Source organism: Haliotis asinina, chromosome 1, assembly GCF_037392515.1.
Source record: "Haliotis asinina isolate JCU_RB_2024 chromosome 1, JCU_Hal_asi_v2, whole genome shotgun sequence".
In the NCBI taxonomy this organism is placed as follows: domain Eukaryota; kingdom Metazoa; phylum Mollusca; class Gastropoda; order Lepetellida; family Haliotidae; genus Haliotis; species Haliotis asinina.
In genome coordinates, this window is record NC_090280.1 from 48,585,985 (window position 1) to 48,605,226 (window position 19,242).

The following is a 19,242-nucleotide window of genomic DNA, read 5'->3' on the forward strand; positions in this document are numbered from 1 at the left end:
GGGTTTTTTTGTGTTGTTTTTTTTTGTTTTTGGTTTTTGTTCTTTTTGTTTTGTTTTCCTTGTTCTTTTTTATTTGGTTTGTTTGTTTGCTTGTTTGTTTTTTGTGTATTTTGTTGTTATTGTTTGGGTTTTATTCGCATTTGGGGGGTTTGTTTGTTTGTTTGTGTTGTTGTTTGGTTGGTTTTTGAAGGGAAAATGTCGCAAAGTAGCAGATGACAGATGACACAAACAAGGACACTCTAATATGCTCGCACACGCATTATAGTGAAGCATTGCCTTTGCCTTTCCATGGAATGAGGTGGATCGCGACAAACAGCGTAAACACACATTTATCACCTCAGAGTGCAAGCATTATAAATAAAAAAATATTAACCATGACTGACGAAGCATTAAAGTGTGTGACATTTCACGACCAAGGATAACACTTTGCAAGATAACGGGATACGGGACGGCTATCTTCACTTTATTCAGTCAAATATTCAACTATTAATTATGGCAATTATTGCCGAGAATAGATACACGATGGCTGCAAGCGGCGTTAAACTAAATTACAGGCTGTTTTGAAATAGTTTTCAATTCCACACTACAAACATGAAACGTTATAATTCCATGTAGTGGTGGTTGCAGCAGTAATATGGAACATGTGATTTACATGTCAGCATGCGTACTTTGCGATGACAATTGTTCAACACCGGCCTCAGTTCAGCATGAGTTTAAGCGACTGAGAATGAACATAAAAAGGGAAAGTGAGAAAGTGACAATTGTATCCTAGAGGTATATCAAGAATGATGTGGCTAAATAGATATGTTCCATTTCCAACGAATATTCTATTTTAATCCTATAGATGTATGCCATGTTGTGATTATGCAATGACATTTAGAATGGCCGTTCCAATGAACACTTATCAGAGGGGTACACAAAGTCCGCAGTCTAGACTACCTGTTGTCTACCATTTGTTGTAGTTAATCGCGATCGATGGTTGAAAGGGTTAGGCTGGGGGTTAGATGCTCGACTCTTAGGGTGCGGGTTCGAATACTAAACTAATAAAGTGTAATCCCAAATATATCATATAATATGTCATGATGATTACGTGCAAAATGCCATCTGGCGTTACCGCTTTAACTACAGCTGTTTGTGACAGAAGTAATTAATATGTAAAACCAAGTGAAGTGGACCCCTTTCCATGAGTGACATTTACAGAACAGAAAACGTACCGTGTAACCGAGATATATAAATTAGCCGTTTCAGTAAAGGCTAATTTCTGTGAATATGTTCATAATACATTTACCCATCACAGAGCATTTAGGAGAGTACGAAACATAAAATACTAGTACATATTTCGCTGTCTTATGAATAAGCACCTGTGTCATCAAAAAGCGACATTGACAATTAATTCACGGATAAATAATTGCTTTAGGTTGTAAATATTGGGAAAAGGTGGCTAGATATAAACACCAATGTCATATTTGATCCTAATATTCCAAAATGCTGTATTATTTCATGACGGGGCAGACCAACACATATTAGGGAGCTAACTGATACAGACCAACACATATTTGGGAGCTAACTGATACAGACCAACACATATCTGGGAGCTAACTGATACAGACCAACACATATTTGGGAGCTAACTGATACAGACCAACACATATTTAGGAGCGAACTGATAAGCATACTGAAGAAACCCCTTGGTCATATGAGCGCCGACCGGAGGGTACGTGTATTTCCCGGCGTAGTTAACTTTAAGAAATAATGTTCCTTCGTGGTGGTAATAATCGCTGTACAGACACCATCATCCTTTTGCAGATTTTAGTGTTGATGCTGAAAGCAAGTGGTTTGAACGTAGCCACAAATACGACCAACGTGTATGTTGCTAACTTGAGTTTCTGAAACATTACAACCGTGATTAGGGAATATCGTTACCGGTTAGATGAAGCTGCATCTCGCAGCTGCCGCAGATGTTGCTGGCATTAATGCTGTACATCGTCGCCGTCCTCGTCCACGTATACACGGGAGATGGGTTTGCGAAGGAGGTGATTTTCATGAAGCTGTCGGTAGTGAGGGATGGCACTGGCAGTTCTGGAGCACCTGTACAGTTTACGGCACGTGAGACAGGACATCTGAATCTGTATCCCTATTGAAATAAACTGGGCGTACGACAGACGTTAGTGGGTGAGTGTGTATTGTTTTAAACGCTTTTAGCAATGCTCCAGCAATACCACGGTTGGGAACACCACAAATGTGCTTCACACATCGTACCCATGTGAGTGTAAAACCGATGCGATTAGCATGAGGAGCAAACGCTTTAACCACTGAGCTACCCCTATTGCCCCTTGGAAGAGTACATCTCATGTCGGTTGCCGGTTGACTGAGGCTCACAGTACACATACATGTGAGCACTAATGAGCATGAAGTTCGAAAGCGTTTGGCCATAAATGATTTGAATGACTGACTGATTTACTTTTACGCCAATTTTTCAACACCTATACATTATTATGTGGTAAGGTACTCAGTCAGTATGTTAGGCAACTCTTGTGGGCATAACGGTGAGCCTCATTACATCAACAGTTATCTACCCTGGTGTAGCAGACGGCTTACTTTATTGACGTAAACAAACAACATCACGGCGTGGGACACCAGATATGGGCTTCACAGATTGTAACCGTGTGGGGAATCGAACCTAGGTCCCCGGCGTGACGACTGAACGCTTTAACCACCGGACTTACTTCACCTCCATGTAAATGATTTAAAACCAAATGCAAAAAGTATAACTGAAAGAGAAGATACTCACACAGGATATCGAGTGTCCTGAACTGTTCTTTGCTGGTTTTTCCGGAAGTGGCTTTACATCGGACCCGGACAGTCTGGCCACACTGGACCTCGAACTGGCGGGACACATTCTGACCCTGACTTGTGTATGTCTCGTTTGTGTCTTCTCTGAGGATGGTAAACGTCGTCTCCGCATTGCTGTCCACCACACATGTTGCTGTGACTTTGTTGATGTTGCATGTGGCAGAGGGGGTCACGTCCAGCTTCAGGTTATCCAGATCTGAAGTAAAACATTCAAATATTCATTAGAGCTAAACTCACGATGGCTAACGCGTCGTATCCACGTCGTAACACCACAAAGGTATTCTCTCTGTAACCCTGGGTCATTTTCCAAACAGGCTATGGCCTGAACCACTCTGATGTCGAAGCTTCAACGGACACGTGGCAAAAAGACTGAGTCAGTGTTACCTGTGGCGTAAAGCGGTAAACCCTCGTGAGTGAAACCCATGAATGTTTCTTTTTCTACCAGTTACATTTATATACGGTTGTATATACTTTTCCAGTTTCTAAACATGGACAATGATTTTGGACACTTCGTGGCAATTTCACGTCTTAAGCCCATTTTCATCTCTCTCTCTCTCTCTCTCTCTCTCTCTCTCTCTCTCTCTCTCTCTCTCACACACACACACACACACACAGACACAGACAGACATACACACACACACACACACACACACACACACACACACACACACACACACACACACACACACACACACACACACACCTCCTCCTTCCTCGCCGTGAGGTTGCCGCACCACTTCGGTATTCAGTATAGGGACAGCCTTCTATACTTACACTCTACTGTCACCATGAACACAACAGTTTTAATGCCTCCAGCCCTACACGTGTAGTTTCCAGCAAGACGTCTAGTGGACGCCTGCCAATACCGGAAGTACTTGGTCAGGTTAGCATTGTCTTCCCAGGTGAAAGACATGTTTTCAACGGAAGTCATGTTTTCTGAGCAGTCCAGCAGCAACGGTCGCCACTCACTAACGACAACGTCGACAAGTCTGTTCCCCTTCGCGCTGTCCACTGTAACGACAGATCACATAGTTTACGAATGTTTCTTTAACGTTGTCACCTACATGTTCATTATTCCCATAATGTAGTATACTGAATGAACACGCGTGCTCCGGTTTTCATTATTCATAACTAGCAAGTGTAAATCGCAAGTGTAAAAATTTATCCCCAGTACAAAGAGAAGTGAAACCAGTTCACCATAACAAAGATGTTTAAAACTTTTTCCACAGAACGGGGACGTGTAAATTTTAATCTGAGGTCAAGGAAATGTATAACTTTCTCACCAGAACAAGGGACTTACAAACTTTATCCCCAGAAAAAGGATGTGTAAATTTTAGTCTGAAAACAAGGAAGTATAACACGCAAAGGATTCTAAGACACAGAACAGGGAGACATAAAACTCCATGGATTTTACGACCCAGAGCAAGGGCATATAAAACTCAATGGGTAACCCCATTACTCCTAGAACAAAGGAGTGTATATTTTAGTTTGAAAACAAGGAAATATAAAACCCAAAGGTTTCTACCCTCCAGAACTAGTAAGCATAAAACTCAAAGGATTCTACTACCAAGAACAAGGGAGAATAAAGATCAATGGATTCTACCACACAGAAGAAGATAATAAATCTAAATGGATTCATACCACACAAAGCAGGAAAGTGTAAAACAAAATGGATTCTACTACCCAGAACAAGGGAGCATAAAACTCATTTGAGTCTACCACGGAAAACAGGGAAGTATAAAATGCAATGGATTCTACGACCCAGAGCAGTGGAGTACAAATCTCATTGTTTAGAAGTTGGTGATTCGGATAAGGACAAACTTTATGGATGAGCAACTTCTCGAAACAGATGAAGCGACGTTTCGATAGTGCTTATTGTATCGCTGTGAAGCAGGTAAATATTTGCTTGACAGTGATACCAGAATCATTATCGAAAACAGGTATTACTTGCTTGACAACGATACAAGAAGCTGTATCAGTATTACTTGCTTGACAACGATACAAGAAGCTGTATCGGAACGTCGCTTCAGCTGATTAAAGAAGTTGCTCATCCATAAAGACTGTCCATATCTCCCTGGAGTCTACCAAATAGAACAGGGAAGCATAAAACAAAAAGGATTCTACCACCCACAACGAGGTAGTATAAACGCAATAAATCCTCCTACCCAGAGCAAGGAAGTATAACACTCTATGAAGTCTGACACTCAGGACAGGAAAGTATATAACTCAAAGTACTCTACCACCCAAAATAGGGAAATGAAAACCTCAATGGACTCTACTAAGCAGAACAGGGGAGTACAAAACTAAATAGATTCTAATACCCACAACGAGGTAGAACAAAATACCCAGGAGTGGAGTCTACTACCCAAAATAGTGAAGTATGAAACCCAATCGATTCTACTATCTAGAGCAAGGGTGTATTAAAAGTAAATGTATTCTACCACACACAACAGTGAAGTATACAATTCAGTGGAGTCTACTACCCAAAATAGTGAAGTAGAAACATACATGGATTCTACCACCCAAAAACGGGAAGAATAAAACCCCATGGATTCTATAGCTACTACCCGGAGCAAGTCAATGGATTCTACTACCCAGGACTGGAAAGTATAAAACTCAATGAGTTCTAGCACCAAGAACAAGGAAGTATAAAACTCAAACGATTCTACCACTCAGAACCTGAAAGTGTAAAGCTAAAAGTATTCTGCCCCCTAAAATATGGATATATAAAACTCAATGGCGTCTACCACAGAGAAAAGTGAAATATAAAACTAAATAGAATCTTACATCCACGACAGGGAAGAATAAAAGTCAATGGCGTCCACAACCCAGAACAGGGAAGTGTAAAACTCAACAAGTTCTACCACGCAGAACACGGAAGTAAATACGTCAGTGGACTCAAACACCAGAAGCTGAACCATTAACCCTAGTAGGATTCTTTATTGACCTGAACACCGCGTGATAATTGCAGTAGGCTCTTGTAATGTTAGAAATAGGTTCCAAATACGGCATATACTAAAGTACAGGACCGAAGATTATGGATGTTAGTTTCCTTGTCATTGTATACACATTGTTTCCGGACTATTCTTCGCCCCTTTGTCAGGTGAAATCACCCGATCAAGGAGCAAAGAAAACCCAGAATGACGAAGTTGACATCCAGTATATTTTGTCCTATACATGTTAATATGAAACAGAAGAACAAATGATATATTACGGAGTAGATGTTTGAAAACCTTTACATGCATTTCTTTTAATCTGATATTTCAGTTTTCTAGGTTTCCTGTTATTATGCATTTTCGGCAATTCTGATGCGTAGGAAAATCTACTCGTCAAAGAGTTTGACTAAACTTTATCGATAACTTGGTTTAATTCTTCCCATCTGTTCTGTTCTGATCCAAGAGGCACGACAGTTTTAGCTGTCTTCGTGAAAAATGTAAATAAACATCCTGGCTGAAATCGCTGTACTTGTAACTATTATTTCCCCCCTCATATTTCATAACACGAAAACTCACCTGCGAATAACGCTACCGCTACTACAAGGAACGTCAACATGACGTAGCTCCCGACCACAACTGCCATCACATAAACAACAGCAAGACTCTCACCCTGCCTGTGACCAGTACATAGTCACATATCTGTAGCAAATGAGAAGTTCCCGGGGGTTAAATTACCGGGAAACTTGGTGTGAAACTGTTCCTGGGGATTAACAAGCGCTTTGCTATAGGCGACATTTACCTGCATCAGACCCCGATATACACCTGCCCTATTGTTTTCCGCCATATCAGACGCCATGACCTTGAACCGGTTCATTGTTTACATAAGCTTGTACGCGGATCTACAACCATCATGGTTTGTAGCATATATGTCATAGTGCTTTCACTGGGTTTTCCTCCATTACTTGATTACAGGCTGCAGGAGCAACACCAGGGATAGCAGGTAGAGAAAAACAGATTGTTTGAGTGTTGGGAGAGAACATATGACGCCAAGGCTGGTATTCTGGGATGTCTTCTCATATCGTTAACTGTCATGTGTCTACTACAGGTTCGAATCGGTCTTCAGCAATCCAAGCTTGTCACAAGATGCGACTACCGGGACCGGGTGGTCAGAGGCGCTGACTTGGTTGACACATGTCATCATATTCCAGCTGCGTATATCGATGTTTATGCTGTTGATCACTGGGTTGTCTAGTCCAGACTCGAATTTTTGTAGACTGTTGCCATATGGCTGGAGTTCTGACACAGCGGAGCATCTTGGACCAAGTACCGTTTGTCGGGGGTTACCTGGTGATGTAGGAGCGCTTCTCACCCAACAGTAGACTTGGCCTAGTGACCTTAAGATAAAAGCAAAATAGACAACGGTACATCACTGACATTCGGGACGGTGTTCTAGTAGCACATTTCAATGACCATCATCGAAGACTTCACGTACCACATCGTGCACAGACAGTAGCAATCCTACCCTGGTCACATCCCTAGTGAGTGAGTGTGTGAGTTTAGTTATACGCCACACTCAGCAATATTCCAGCTATATGGCGGCGGTCTGTAAATAATCGAGTCTGGACCAGGCAGTCTAGTGATCAATAGCATAAGCATCGATCAGCGCAATGGGGAACCGATGACATGTGTCAACCAAGTCAACATGTGACCACCCGATCCCGTTAGTCGCCTCTTACGACAAGCATATTCGCCTTTTATGGCAAGTATGGGTTGCTGAAGTCCTGTTCTACCCCGGACCTTTACGGGTCGTCACAGCAGGTTTTAGGCATTATAGCTCGTTACAACACAGAGGAATTAATTATGTTACCACACGAAAAGATGACACACATACCTTTAACACGTGGATGAAGAGGGATATAGGTTACAATACAAAAGGGGTGAGATATACGTTACAAAAGGAGAATGTTGCGATATACCGGTGCTGCTGATATCATGAAGTGAATATGATATACATCTTATTACCTTGTAAACGAGGTTAATCTTACAAATAGTTTAAACTCAAGGCTAAGGCGCTATATCGGCTACATCACAATGTTGATATAATATTCAGGTTAAATACAGGATTGATATTGGCCATAACACAAGGTTGATACTGGCTATAACACAAACTTGATATAATATACAAGGATGATAGGTACAAAGGCTATAACACAATGTTGATGTGATATGTAGATTGAAAACAAAGCTAATAACATGTGACATTATGAAGAAAAAGGAGGCATTTCTGTCAAAATGGTTGGCTCCATAAATCTGTTTATACAACGGTGAAGGCTTGCGTTAAATATTATCATATGCTCTGGAAAAAATTAACTGTGTGCGTGGAGTCTACTCTAAAGAACCCTTGTCCAGGAGTAAAAGTTCACCCATATATCAGACAACTGATTCTTCTGTTATTACCTGATAATATTAATCTTATCTCAGATAGCATCAACCCACTGGTACGATTCTGTTTTAAGTAGGGGTTAGATATTGATTTTGTTGGTCCTTAAGAAGGGCTGAGCAAAGAAAGGTGGACTTGTAAAGGTATAAACGTAAACTAGTCTCCTTTGGTACACAGCTATGCCTGTAAAAACAAATTCGGGTTGCCCTCGCCCAATTTCGAATTTTTGAGAGACGACGGCATATCAATGCTAAAGGGGTATGTGGAACATGAGTTCTGATTTCTTTTACCATGCACTGCTAACACTAACAAAATAACGTTACTATGTTATTCTGTTTTAACGGAAAGTTGACGTGATATATAGGTTAAATATAGGTTTATACGCTCTATAGTTATGTCAGTATAGCTGGTAGGTTTTGATGCAATCTGATGTGATTCATAGATTTGGCTTTTGGGTTTCGTACAGTGGGTGATGGTAGCAATGCTGGGGAGGCGTGGGAGTGCTATCTGAGTAATTATCTTGCATGGCGGGTGGGGCGGCGTGATGGGGTGCTATCTGGGTGATTATCTGGTACTCAAGCACTTCCGCTGTCTGAGATAATACCCTGTCACCGTCCAGAAACAGTCACAGAGTGCATTCTGAATTAGACTACTTCTCTATCTACTCTAATGATGAATTAATAAAATAAATCAAGAGTTTGTTTACTATGCTTGTAGCACGAATGATAAACATGTTGCACTAATACTGGTGTGTAATCTGAAACTAGTAGTAGATGTAGCCGGGGGTCTGGACTCTTGTAAAAAACATCTTCAGTGGCCCAAATGGTCCAAGCCTGGCCACCACGTTTTGAAGGTTTGTGACCCAAACCACTTTTAGGTGTTCCAAATAAAAATAGCAAAAGCAGTTGGAACAGAGTCATAGAAACTCTTAACGGATAATCTACATGTATTTACATTCCTCATTAATGTTCTCCCAAGACATTCATAGCTTGAGGTCAGTGGCCCCTTTACAGATAAAGGTCATTTTCGACATGGCAAGATCATTACCGGCAAGTTCCTGACAGTATGTTTAGCTAATTAAAATTAACCATGAATTGTGTGTGGTTGACCAGTCAAATCTTAACAGAATCACGACAATAAGTTTAATAAACAATTTATATACAGAAAATGAGGTCCAAAGCAGGTATGGTTTGAGTACGGTAGAAGTATTTCAGCAAAGAGCCTTGGTTAGGATTTTGGAATATAAAAACACCACCATGAGAAATATGTGATAAAGTGTCTGTGTTCATAAAGGAAAATGTGAACTTGTTAAACGTTATTGCTACTAAATCTCAAACACCATTTGAAAGGTATAATCCTACACTTGATAAATATTACCTTTTTGTTATCGTATTATACAACCACAATTTAAATAAATTTATTTTTTATGGTACTGCAAAGTGACATGATTTACCCCGAGAGAAATCACGAAAAACGCAAAAACTCCGGTGCCTTTTTGTCTATTTGTGACATGTCATAATACATCTGTGCCTTTTTCTTTTATATTTTCATGTTTACGTAATTGGAAAATTCTTACAAAAAGAATTTCTGTCGTTATTTCCTGATATCATTCAACTAGAGCAATGTACCATTACAGAGAGTATTTTCACAGTTGCAAGAAGCAATTTTATTGGATAAAGACAGGTTTCTAATTACTCTTTTGTCCGCCATAGCCTGCCACAGTGATCGTGATTGGTCAAAATCAGGCACTTGACCCAAGGCAGCCATTCATATTACAGCAATGGTTTCCGTCCTAGCAAACGAAAGTTTTTAGATGTAGACGAAGGTTTCCGATAAAATAATGCTATTGTGAACGTATTAAACAAGAAATCGCTACCTATGCGTAAATTATGGGGCGTATTGGATGTATTATACTGAGTTATGACCTGTGACAATAATACTTCATGTATATGTTTTTACATTATACATAATGTATGAGCATGAATATTGAGGCGGCGAAAGCTGAGATGTCACGGGTCAGTGACTTAACTTACATAACATGATCACAGAAAACGATGGAAGCAGTAATTTGTATGTGTGATTGACAACTTTTATGAAGGCTGGCGATGATATTGTTAAATAGCTATTTAATTTATTTAATGATTTCTTCGCAACATCGTTACTTTGCTGTTTGACAGTTTCATTGTAGAGTGCTGCCGAAATTTCAGAGAACCGTTGTTCTCATAAATATTGCAACAAATACTTTATGATTTTATGATGAACTGATATATGAAAAGTGTTTTCAGCATTGTGAAAAGTGATAAATTTAATATATGAATCATAAGTTAGGCAGGTCCCTAAAATTAATCTCATTTTGACGAGACTAATGTCTGGCCTCCAATGTACTTAAAACTTTCACCTCATTATGGACTGGCTACTGTACACTATTTAAGCCAGTCAAATGCAGACTTACTTCATTGTCTACCGGAAGTAAATATAGTAACAGGGCAAACAACTAGCATGTTTTCCAATGTGAAAAGGTATGCCTGATTTATAAACTAGTGCTAAAAAAACCGTCCCACCTAAAAATATTACATGAAAATTCAAAAAAGTAAAAATTTAGTGATAAAACCATATTGATCCATCCCACACATGGATAAGCGAATACTTTTCTTAAACAAAATGTGAAATAAGGGAACGAACCGCACAAAAGCCGCGAGAAGTGAAAAAAAGGCAATTTCTGATGTGGCATGATGACGGCCGAAAACAGTGTGCGGGACACGTTGGCAACGCAGTCGACAGAAAAACAGAAGAACTATGCCACGTTTGAGCCAGATGGAAAGAGAGAGAGCTGCGGGAATGGCGCAACAGGGAGCCAACAACGCCGTCATTGCAAGAACCTTCGGCTGTTCCCGAAAAACTGTGACGAGACTTATGCAGCGTTTGAGGCAGGCAGGCAGTACATCAGACAGGCCTAGGAGTGGTCGACCACGTGTCACAACGCCAGCTGAGGACCGCCACATCAGGACAATTCATCTGAGGAATCGTTTTGTGACGGCGACGTGGTGTGCACCGCACTCTTCAACACCGACGTCGTCGACTGAGATGGGCTAGGCGAGTTTTACTATGGCAGATGCGTGATTGGCAGCGTGTGATGTTCACGGACGAGAGTAAGTTCTCTCTGCATACTAATCACGGCCGGGCTCGTGTTTACAGACGTGTCGGTGAACGTTTAGCACCAAACTGTGTTCAGGAAGCCAGACCGTTTGGAGCCGGTAGTGTGATGGTGTGGGGAGGGATCTGCGGTGATCTCAAAACGCCACTTGTGACGATTCATGTGATTCCATTTATCCGGCAACAGCCACGTGGTATTGTCTTCCAGCACGACAACGCAAGACCCCATACAGCAACACTCACAAACGACTTCCTTCAGAACGCCAACGTCGTTGTGTTGCCATGGCTAGCGATGTCTCCGGACATGAATCCGATCGAGCACCTATGGGACTACCTGGATCGTCATGTCAGAAGACGCCCAGCGCCACCAACCACCGTTCAAGAACTGGAACAATGTCTTGGCGAGGAATGGCAACGTATCACGCCTAGCGTCATTCGACGTCTTACGTCATCAATGCGTCGACGTGTTGTGGCCTGAATTGATGCCAATGGTGGTCACACTCGATATTGATTTCCTTAATTTGATGACTTTTTACAAGAAATCTTGCCTTGTGGATATGTGCAAAAGTGCAGACTATGACCTCTCGTGTTTTCAAGGTCAATTCAGTGGTACATGCGACTTTCGATGGCATGAAATTGTGGACATTTGCGGTGGAATTGAATATTCTATTGAAATTGTATAGATGTTCATTTATCTTTGCTTTTGTTTTCTTTTCCCATATGGTCAAACCAAGTGGGACGTTTCTTTTGAGCACTAGTTTATATGCAATTGATAAGTGATATAATCGTTTCTAAATGACATAATAGATATAGTGTTGTAGTAATTTTTCTCACCCAGTATTTTTCTGACTGGCGACAAAGATTCCCATTATTTTAAGTTACCCAGATGCACATGCGGTGGCGTTTAGTGATCTAGCGACCGATAGTTTCTGTCTCTGTTAATCGATCGATGAACCAACAATTAACCTTTTGCTTTTGAATTACACGGACTATAGACTCCCATAGCTTCCCGTGTTTGCAAGCATGGAAAAACGTTTAGGAAAAAGCTGGGCTCACGGCACAGAGGACCAGTTCGAGTATCTTGGACCAAATAGGTTTCCGTAGAATAGATACATTTTGTGGCGAAACTCGAAATTTCTGTCCAACAGCAGAAACATCATGTAATTGCAAGTAAATATTTACATTTGTGAAGGAGAATACTAAGTCTCATCAGAAACAGATTCCATTTAATGTAAAGGCCAAAATAATGTGCAAAAACGTTACGAAAGGGCGAACGAAAATCAGAAATGGCATTGATGTCTCAAATGGTAATGCTATTTCTGATGCTGTTATATTGTCAATGACATTGGGTATATACTACTCATTATATTATTGACGCCATCGATGTCAATGACATGTAGCATATGTTATTCGCCGTTGTTATTCAAGCCATTAATCTATATGACATTCAGTATGTACTATTCACTTCATGGCATATAAACTGTGTCATCGTGTCAGGATCTAGAGATTCTCTCAGAACTGGCGTGTAGAACGAGGACTGCCTGCGACGACATGTATCAGTGTGAGAGGGTGGCTCCAGATACGGGGAGGGGAGGGATTTGGGGAGGTGAGAAGAGCATGGGGTGATACCTGATATGGGTGAGAGGAGGTATGACCGATAGATAGGGTCCTGATATGAGTACTAAATAACGGTCACGTCAGAAGAAACTGTCAGTCTGACCCGAGGGACACTGTCGTGCAGATCAGTGCACCAGCACCTGTGTAGTACCAGCCGTACAGCAACACCCGTACAGCAATACCAGTCGATCAGTAGTGCCCGCTTATATAGAGGTAAGTAGGCAACCTTAATAATATACACTACAAGGAGGAATTCAGTGTTTCGTTATTTGGTTTTTTGGGAGGTTTTTTGTTTTGTTTTGTTTTGTTTTTTGGGGTTTTTTTTTATTTTTTATTTTATTTTTATTTTTATTTTTTGCTTTGTTCTTACTTTTTACTTTAATTGTCATGGCATTTAAGGAGTGGTATAGGTGAATGTTCAACATGTATTGCTTTGGGTGCGACGCTTGCATGATTACCGATGTTAGTACCTACACCGAACCGTTACACTCATTACAATAAAGAAATGTATGTATTATCCAGAGAACTTGTTTTTCCTTTACAATGATGTGGTAGGAAATGAGGGAATGGTTACATACCAGAATAATAGTATTCTGTCAAAATGTAAGCATCAGTGTTTATATATCCTTTTACTTGAAGACATGGCAGATCCCAGCAGGCTCCACGAAATCCGTCCTTGCACTTGAAACACTTTCACTGAAAAAGAGGGGTCGATCTACAGTTTGTTGGCTAGATTTACTCATGGTATTTGTTATGCATCAAAACAGATCGACGAATTAATCATATTGCTAGTTGATTTACAAAAGAGCTGAACTCGAATTTGAAGTTCACAGTGCACTTCCGTGAAAGAGAAAAACAAGAAATAAATTTGACATCCTCTCTACACGAATACAAGTTGCTGATATTGGGACAGTTCCAGTACAGATCAGTACAAGATCGAAACTAGAGTTCAATTCGACATCTGGACACCATCAACACCGGCTCATGAAAAGATTCAAACTTTTGATTTCAATATGTACTGATTCTACAAATTTACAGAGTATTTTTGGCCAACACAAAAATTGTAATCGATTGAAGCTCACGTATAATCGTTTTCAGCTTACATGCTTAACCTGCAACACTGAACATTACTATACGACAAATTCAACCTACGATATATATCGCTGTATTACAGAATCTCCTCCCAACCATGGTGTTGTCACTGGTTCTTCTGTGTGGCGTTTTGGCGAGTGTGTCGGCGCAGTGTCAGCCCGGCGGGAACTGTCAGCTCCCAGACTGTCGCTGTTGGTTCGATGAGGACATCCCAGGGAGCCTTGCGCCAGACGAGACGCCCCAGGTCGTCCTGGTGACATTCGAGGATGCTGTGAACGAGGTGAACGCTGATATCTACAGGTCCCTTTTCACGGGTAAGTTTCGTACGAGTCCTTACTCACGGGAAACAATTTTAGGTCAATAATCATTTGTAAAATTTTGCATGTCCCTATGCACAAGGAACAGTTATTCAGGTCCCTATTCACAAGTAGCAATAATACAGATCCGTATTCACCGGTAACAATTATTAAAGGCATGAGAGCAAGCAAATATACGCATCGATGTGACGTCAGAAGTCGGTGCCTCTGTATCATGACGATTATCATGTGTATTAATCTCCTTTGTAAGGGAAAGTGCATCTAAATTCCAACAGTGCTGTAGCATGTTGCTATTGTACGAAATTGATTCCTCTATCTGAAATGTATCGGAAAGTGTATTCTTTGTGGTCATGAAATCTTCATTCAATCTTTAAACAAAGGATGCTTAGAATATAGATTATATTTACAAATAAAAATATCACTATTCAAATACAGTACTATTTGTCGAACGGCGTTGGCATATGTAGCGCCATAACTGGAGGTGTTCAAACTGTACAGCTTTACAAAGCACTTAAGTCTTCCCATCATGTCAGTGAACACACTTAACAACCAATCCGGCCCTACGTTTATCTTCAGATACCAATCCTAATGGTTGTCCGGTCCGAGGAACATTCTTCATTAAGGACCTCGACACGAATTACGATATCGTCCGAGACTTGTTCGACGATGGCCACGAGATTGGGGCAAACTCCCTGGATGGTTCCTACCCGACCAACGAGGAAGACTGGAGAACCGTGCTGCAGAGTAATGTTTTGTTAACTCTTCTCCCACAGCGTATGATCTCACAATGTGTTGACATCTCTTCCTCTGTAAAATGTGACCTGACAATGTGTTGTAATCTCCTCCTGCGTACAATGTGACCTCACAATGTGTTGTAATCTCCTCCTGCGTACAATGTGACCTCACAATGTGTTGATATCTCCTCCTTTGTTGAGTGTGAGTGTGATCTCACAAAGTATTATAATCTCTTCCTCTGTGGAGGGTGGGCTCTGATGATCAATGTTGAGAAGGATGTACTAACGTCCACAGCGTGTGATGTGTACTCCACACTGCGGTGACTACTTCCAACCGTGATGCGGAGTTCTCAGTATCCATGTGTCTATTTCAGCGATAAAAGATGAACTTGCCGATGTTGGTATAGCCAGGAATCAGGTGAAGGGTGTCAGAGCACCACAGCTGAGAGCCGGTGGCATTGACGAGTTCATCGGCATGGGCGAAAACGACTTTGACTACGACGCTTCCTGTATTAGCTCCGAGTTTAATCAAATGGTAAACTTGCTTTATCGTAGCGACTAACAATAGGTAGACAAAGGTAAACTGGATTTACCATAGCCAATGCCAGTGGATAGATAAAGGTAGACTGGATATATCATAGCAAATATTATTGGATAGACAAATGTAAACTGGATTTATCATAGCGAATAACAGTGAAGAGACAAATGTAAACTGAATACGTCATAGCGAACAACACAAAGTTAAACTGGATTTATCATCGCTAACAACTGTTGCTAGACAAATGAGTAAGTGAGTGAGTTTAGTGTTACGCCGCACTCAACACTATTCCATCTAAATAATCGAGTCTGGACCAGGCATGCCAGTGATCAACAGTATTAGCATTGATCTCTGCAACTGGGAACCGATGACATGTGTTAACCAAGTCAGTGAGGCTGACCACCCGGTCCCGTTAGTCTCCTCTTACGTCAAGCATAGTCGCCTTTTATGGCAAGCATGAGTTGCTGAAGGCCTATTCTAGCCCAGACCTTCTCGGGTCTGTTGCTAAACAAAGAGACGAAGGACAGATGAAGATATAGATGGAAATTGTGAGTTTAGGACAGATGGAGACAGTAGGGAAGGATAGATGAAGATAGTCGGACAAATGGAGATAACGAGGGTGGGATAAATGATGAAAGTGGGAGTATGACAGATGTAAGCAGTAGGATGGGATAGATGAAGGCAGTGAGGGTAGGATAGATGAAGAGGGTAAGGGCGGGATAGATGAAGATGTTGGAGGTAGAATAGATGAAGATGGTAATGGTAGGAGAGCCGAAGATAATGAGCGTAGCACAGATGAAGACTAATAAGTAAAAGGTTTTCCACTCACTGATTTTAGTCCAACCTGAAGTGGCCATACACGTACGACTTCATCCCCGGACCACGCTGTAACGACGGCCAGCCTCCTAACGCGCCGTTCCCTGGTGAGTGACGTCAATGCTGATATACGTCAGCCTTCTTGTGGAGGATTGTGTCTCTTTATAGATGTGTCTCTTTATAGATGTGTCTCTTTATAGATGTGTCTCTTTATAGATGTGTCTCTTTATAGATGTGTCTCTTTATAGATGTGTCTCTTTATAGATGTGTCTCTTTATAGAAATATCACTTACAAAGACCACACAAGTACAGCTACGGAGCATATGGAAATATGACATAAAGGCAGTGATTATAACAATTAAGACAGTGTTGATTACATTATGTGTGGTCAAGAAGATGAAATGTGTTAAGGACTCGTGCTCGATAATAGCCAGTGTATACGCGATGATAAATCTCCACTATACCTTGGATGCATCTGTGGATAGTTTTACCCTCTTGGATGGCCTAAAACATACTGCCTTCCCATCATTCCTTGCCTCAGTAAAACAAAGCTTGTGTTTGACTATCAATGTTTATCTGTCAAAGCTTGACTCAATGTGAAATGACTCCAGGCAAATGGCAGTTTCTTGTGGCCAGCCTTGACTTCAATGGAACAGCGTGCGCAACGCCAAGTGCCTGTACCAACGTGTTTACCCAGAGCGACGTGTTCGACCTGTTCTTCGACAGGTAAAAGCACGTGACACAAACTCAAACCTGCAGGTTCACACTTTTTCATACACTCGTGACAATTGTATATACGCACACACTAGCACTCACACGAGCACACACGCACACACACATTACACGACCATAGACAAAAAAGTCGTAAAACATCGGTTGCTGAAACAGGGAATAAAACAATATTTCAGAATTTACTTTTTTCTACAACTTTAATGGGATGGTGTAGTCTTTGTATATTGTGTCATGTACTGCACGTCATAATTCATAGTTCATGTATTCCTTTTGTCAAGCTTCGCCAAGCACTACGACGGCGACCGATCCCCCTTCACCCTCATCATCAACCCCGACTTCGTCCTTGTGCCTTTCAAGTTAGCTGGGCTGAAGGAGTTCCTGGAGTACATCAGGGCTGCATTCGAGGTAAACCTGATCTAAGTTTCACTGTAACTGGTAACGCTAAATGGTAACGTTGACCTCTCAAATGACTGGCAAACTTGACCTTTCACTGTAAATGGGAACCTTGAAATCTACCTCTTAACCTTCACCTCTTGCTATGACTTGTAACCTGGACTTCTGACTATCCCCGGTGACCTCTCAATTTAACGGATAACTTAGTACTGTCACTCCACCAACTGAATTTGATATCTCATTCACTGTACCTGGAACTTCTGGATCTGTGGGTTTGTCCGAATGTCCGAAAGTGTGTCTCTGGTTGATGTCTTCTTGTCGTATTTTACAGGACACTTGGATTCTGCCCATGAACAAGGCGCTGGACTGGATTAGGGACCCCACTCCCAATCTGAACATCACCACTTTCCAGCCGTGGTCCTGTTAGTGTCTTCACTATGGGCCTCCATCTCTACCAGGTCGTCACCTCTGCTACAGCTAGTAACACTAATAGTAGCAGACTCCACCCTCATAATCCACCGTCCACGACACAGACTTTTTAGACTCACACTGTCTAAATCACCCGATGTTATGAAACTGTGTGAATTACTTCATCTTTTACTGCTCCTAGTTGTCGTCTCAATCTCCTCTATCCCCTTGCCGCCCCTTAAAGCTGACTCCCTACAGGTCATATAATGCCACCTGTATCTGACTTCCTTCCGGCATATAGTGTCACCTATATCTGATTCCTTCCCCTCATATAGTGTCACCTATGGCTCACTCCTTACAGGTCATACAGTGCCACCTATATCTCACTGCCTACCCGGTATACTGTGTCACCCATATCTGACACCTTCCCCTCATATAGTGTCACGTATGTCGACTCCCTGCACATCGCATAGTGTCACCTACATCTGACACTTCCCCTCATATTGTGTCACCTATATGTGACTCTCTACCTCTCATATAGTGTCACCTATATCGACTTTTTTCTCATGTGTCACCCACCCCTTATAGTGTCATCTATGTCGACGTCTTCCTTTTCATATAGTATCACCTATATTGATTTCTTTCCTCTCATATAGTGCCATCTATATCAACTCTCTACCCCTTATACAGTGTCTTCAATATCGACTTCCTTCCCCTCATATAGTGTCACCTGTACTGACTCCCTGTCCCTCATATAGCGTCACCCATGGCTGACTCCCTACCATTCATGTTTTGTACCACACCATAATTAACACTTTCAATAAAGTAATAGCTGACCTTGGTTTCGTTTGGTGAAGACTTTTTTGTGTGAGCCATGAGTAACTGGAGCCCGTCGGTTCCGCACTGATGTGATGTTTGACCCCAGTCAGGGGAGACAACTAGTCGAGTCATATTTCCCACGTACATTAGCACATAGGCGCCTCTTGCTATATCAATACTCGGACATGGATAGCTCTGTACATGTCACTACAAGGATATATATTAATTGTGAAGCTCGGTGTATATCTATTTCTGGATATTTAGCAATGTGTATAGCTCCAGGTTCATCAATCATAATCAGTCCCAGTATTCAGTACATTGTATCAGCAATTGCGGTTAAGCATAACAAACGTTGATTTAACATACCACATGACACGATGATGTGATGTATTTT

The 19,242-nt window shown here is 41.4% G+C and overlaps 1 protein-coding gene across 1 annotated transcript; it reads left to right on the forward strand.

The window, feature by feature from the left end:
* The first annotated feature begins 12,937 nt into the window (after positions 1–12,937).
* Positions 12,938–18,870, forward strand: LOC137292388 (chitin deacetylase 7-like). The gene is made up of 8 exons (XM_067823828.1): positions 12,938–13,212; positions 14,174–14,405; positions 14,985–15,152; positions 15,517–15,677; positions 16,519–16,603; positions 17,108–17,222; positions 17,507–17,633; positions 17,953–18,870. Exons 2-8 carry the CDS (start codon positions 14,189–14,191, stop codon positions 18,046–18,048), a joined length of 969 nt encoding a protein of 322 aa, XP_067679929.1. The 5' UTR covers positions 12,938–13,212; positions 14,174–14,188; the 3' UTR covers positions 18,049–18,870.
* The last annotated feature ends 372 nt before the right edge of the window (positions 18,871–19,242 follow it).

Coding starts and splice junctions, on each gene's coding strand:
- LOC137292388 (XM_067823828.1), top strand. CDS start 14,189: ATGGTGTTGTCACTGGTTCTTCTGTGTGGCGTTTTGGCGAGTGTGTCG. Junction 14,406..14,984: donor CTACAGGTCCCTTTTCACGG/GTAAGTTTCGTA, acceptor GTTTATCTTCAG/ATACCAATCCTAATGGTTGT. Junction 17,634..17,952: donor ACATCAGGGCTGCATTCGAG/GTAAACCTGATC, acceptor CGTATTTTACAG/GACACTTGGATTCTGCCCAT.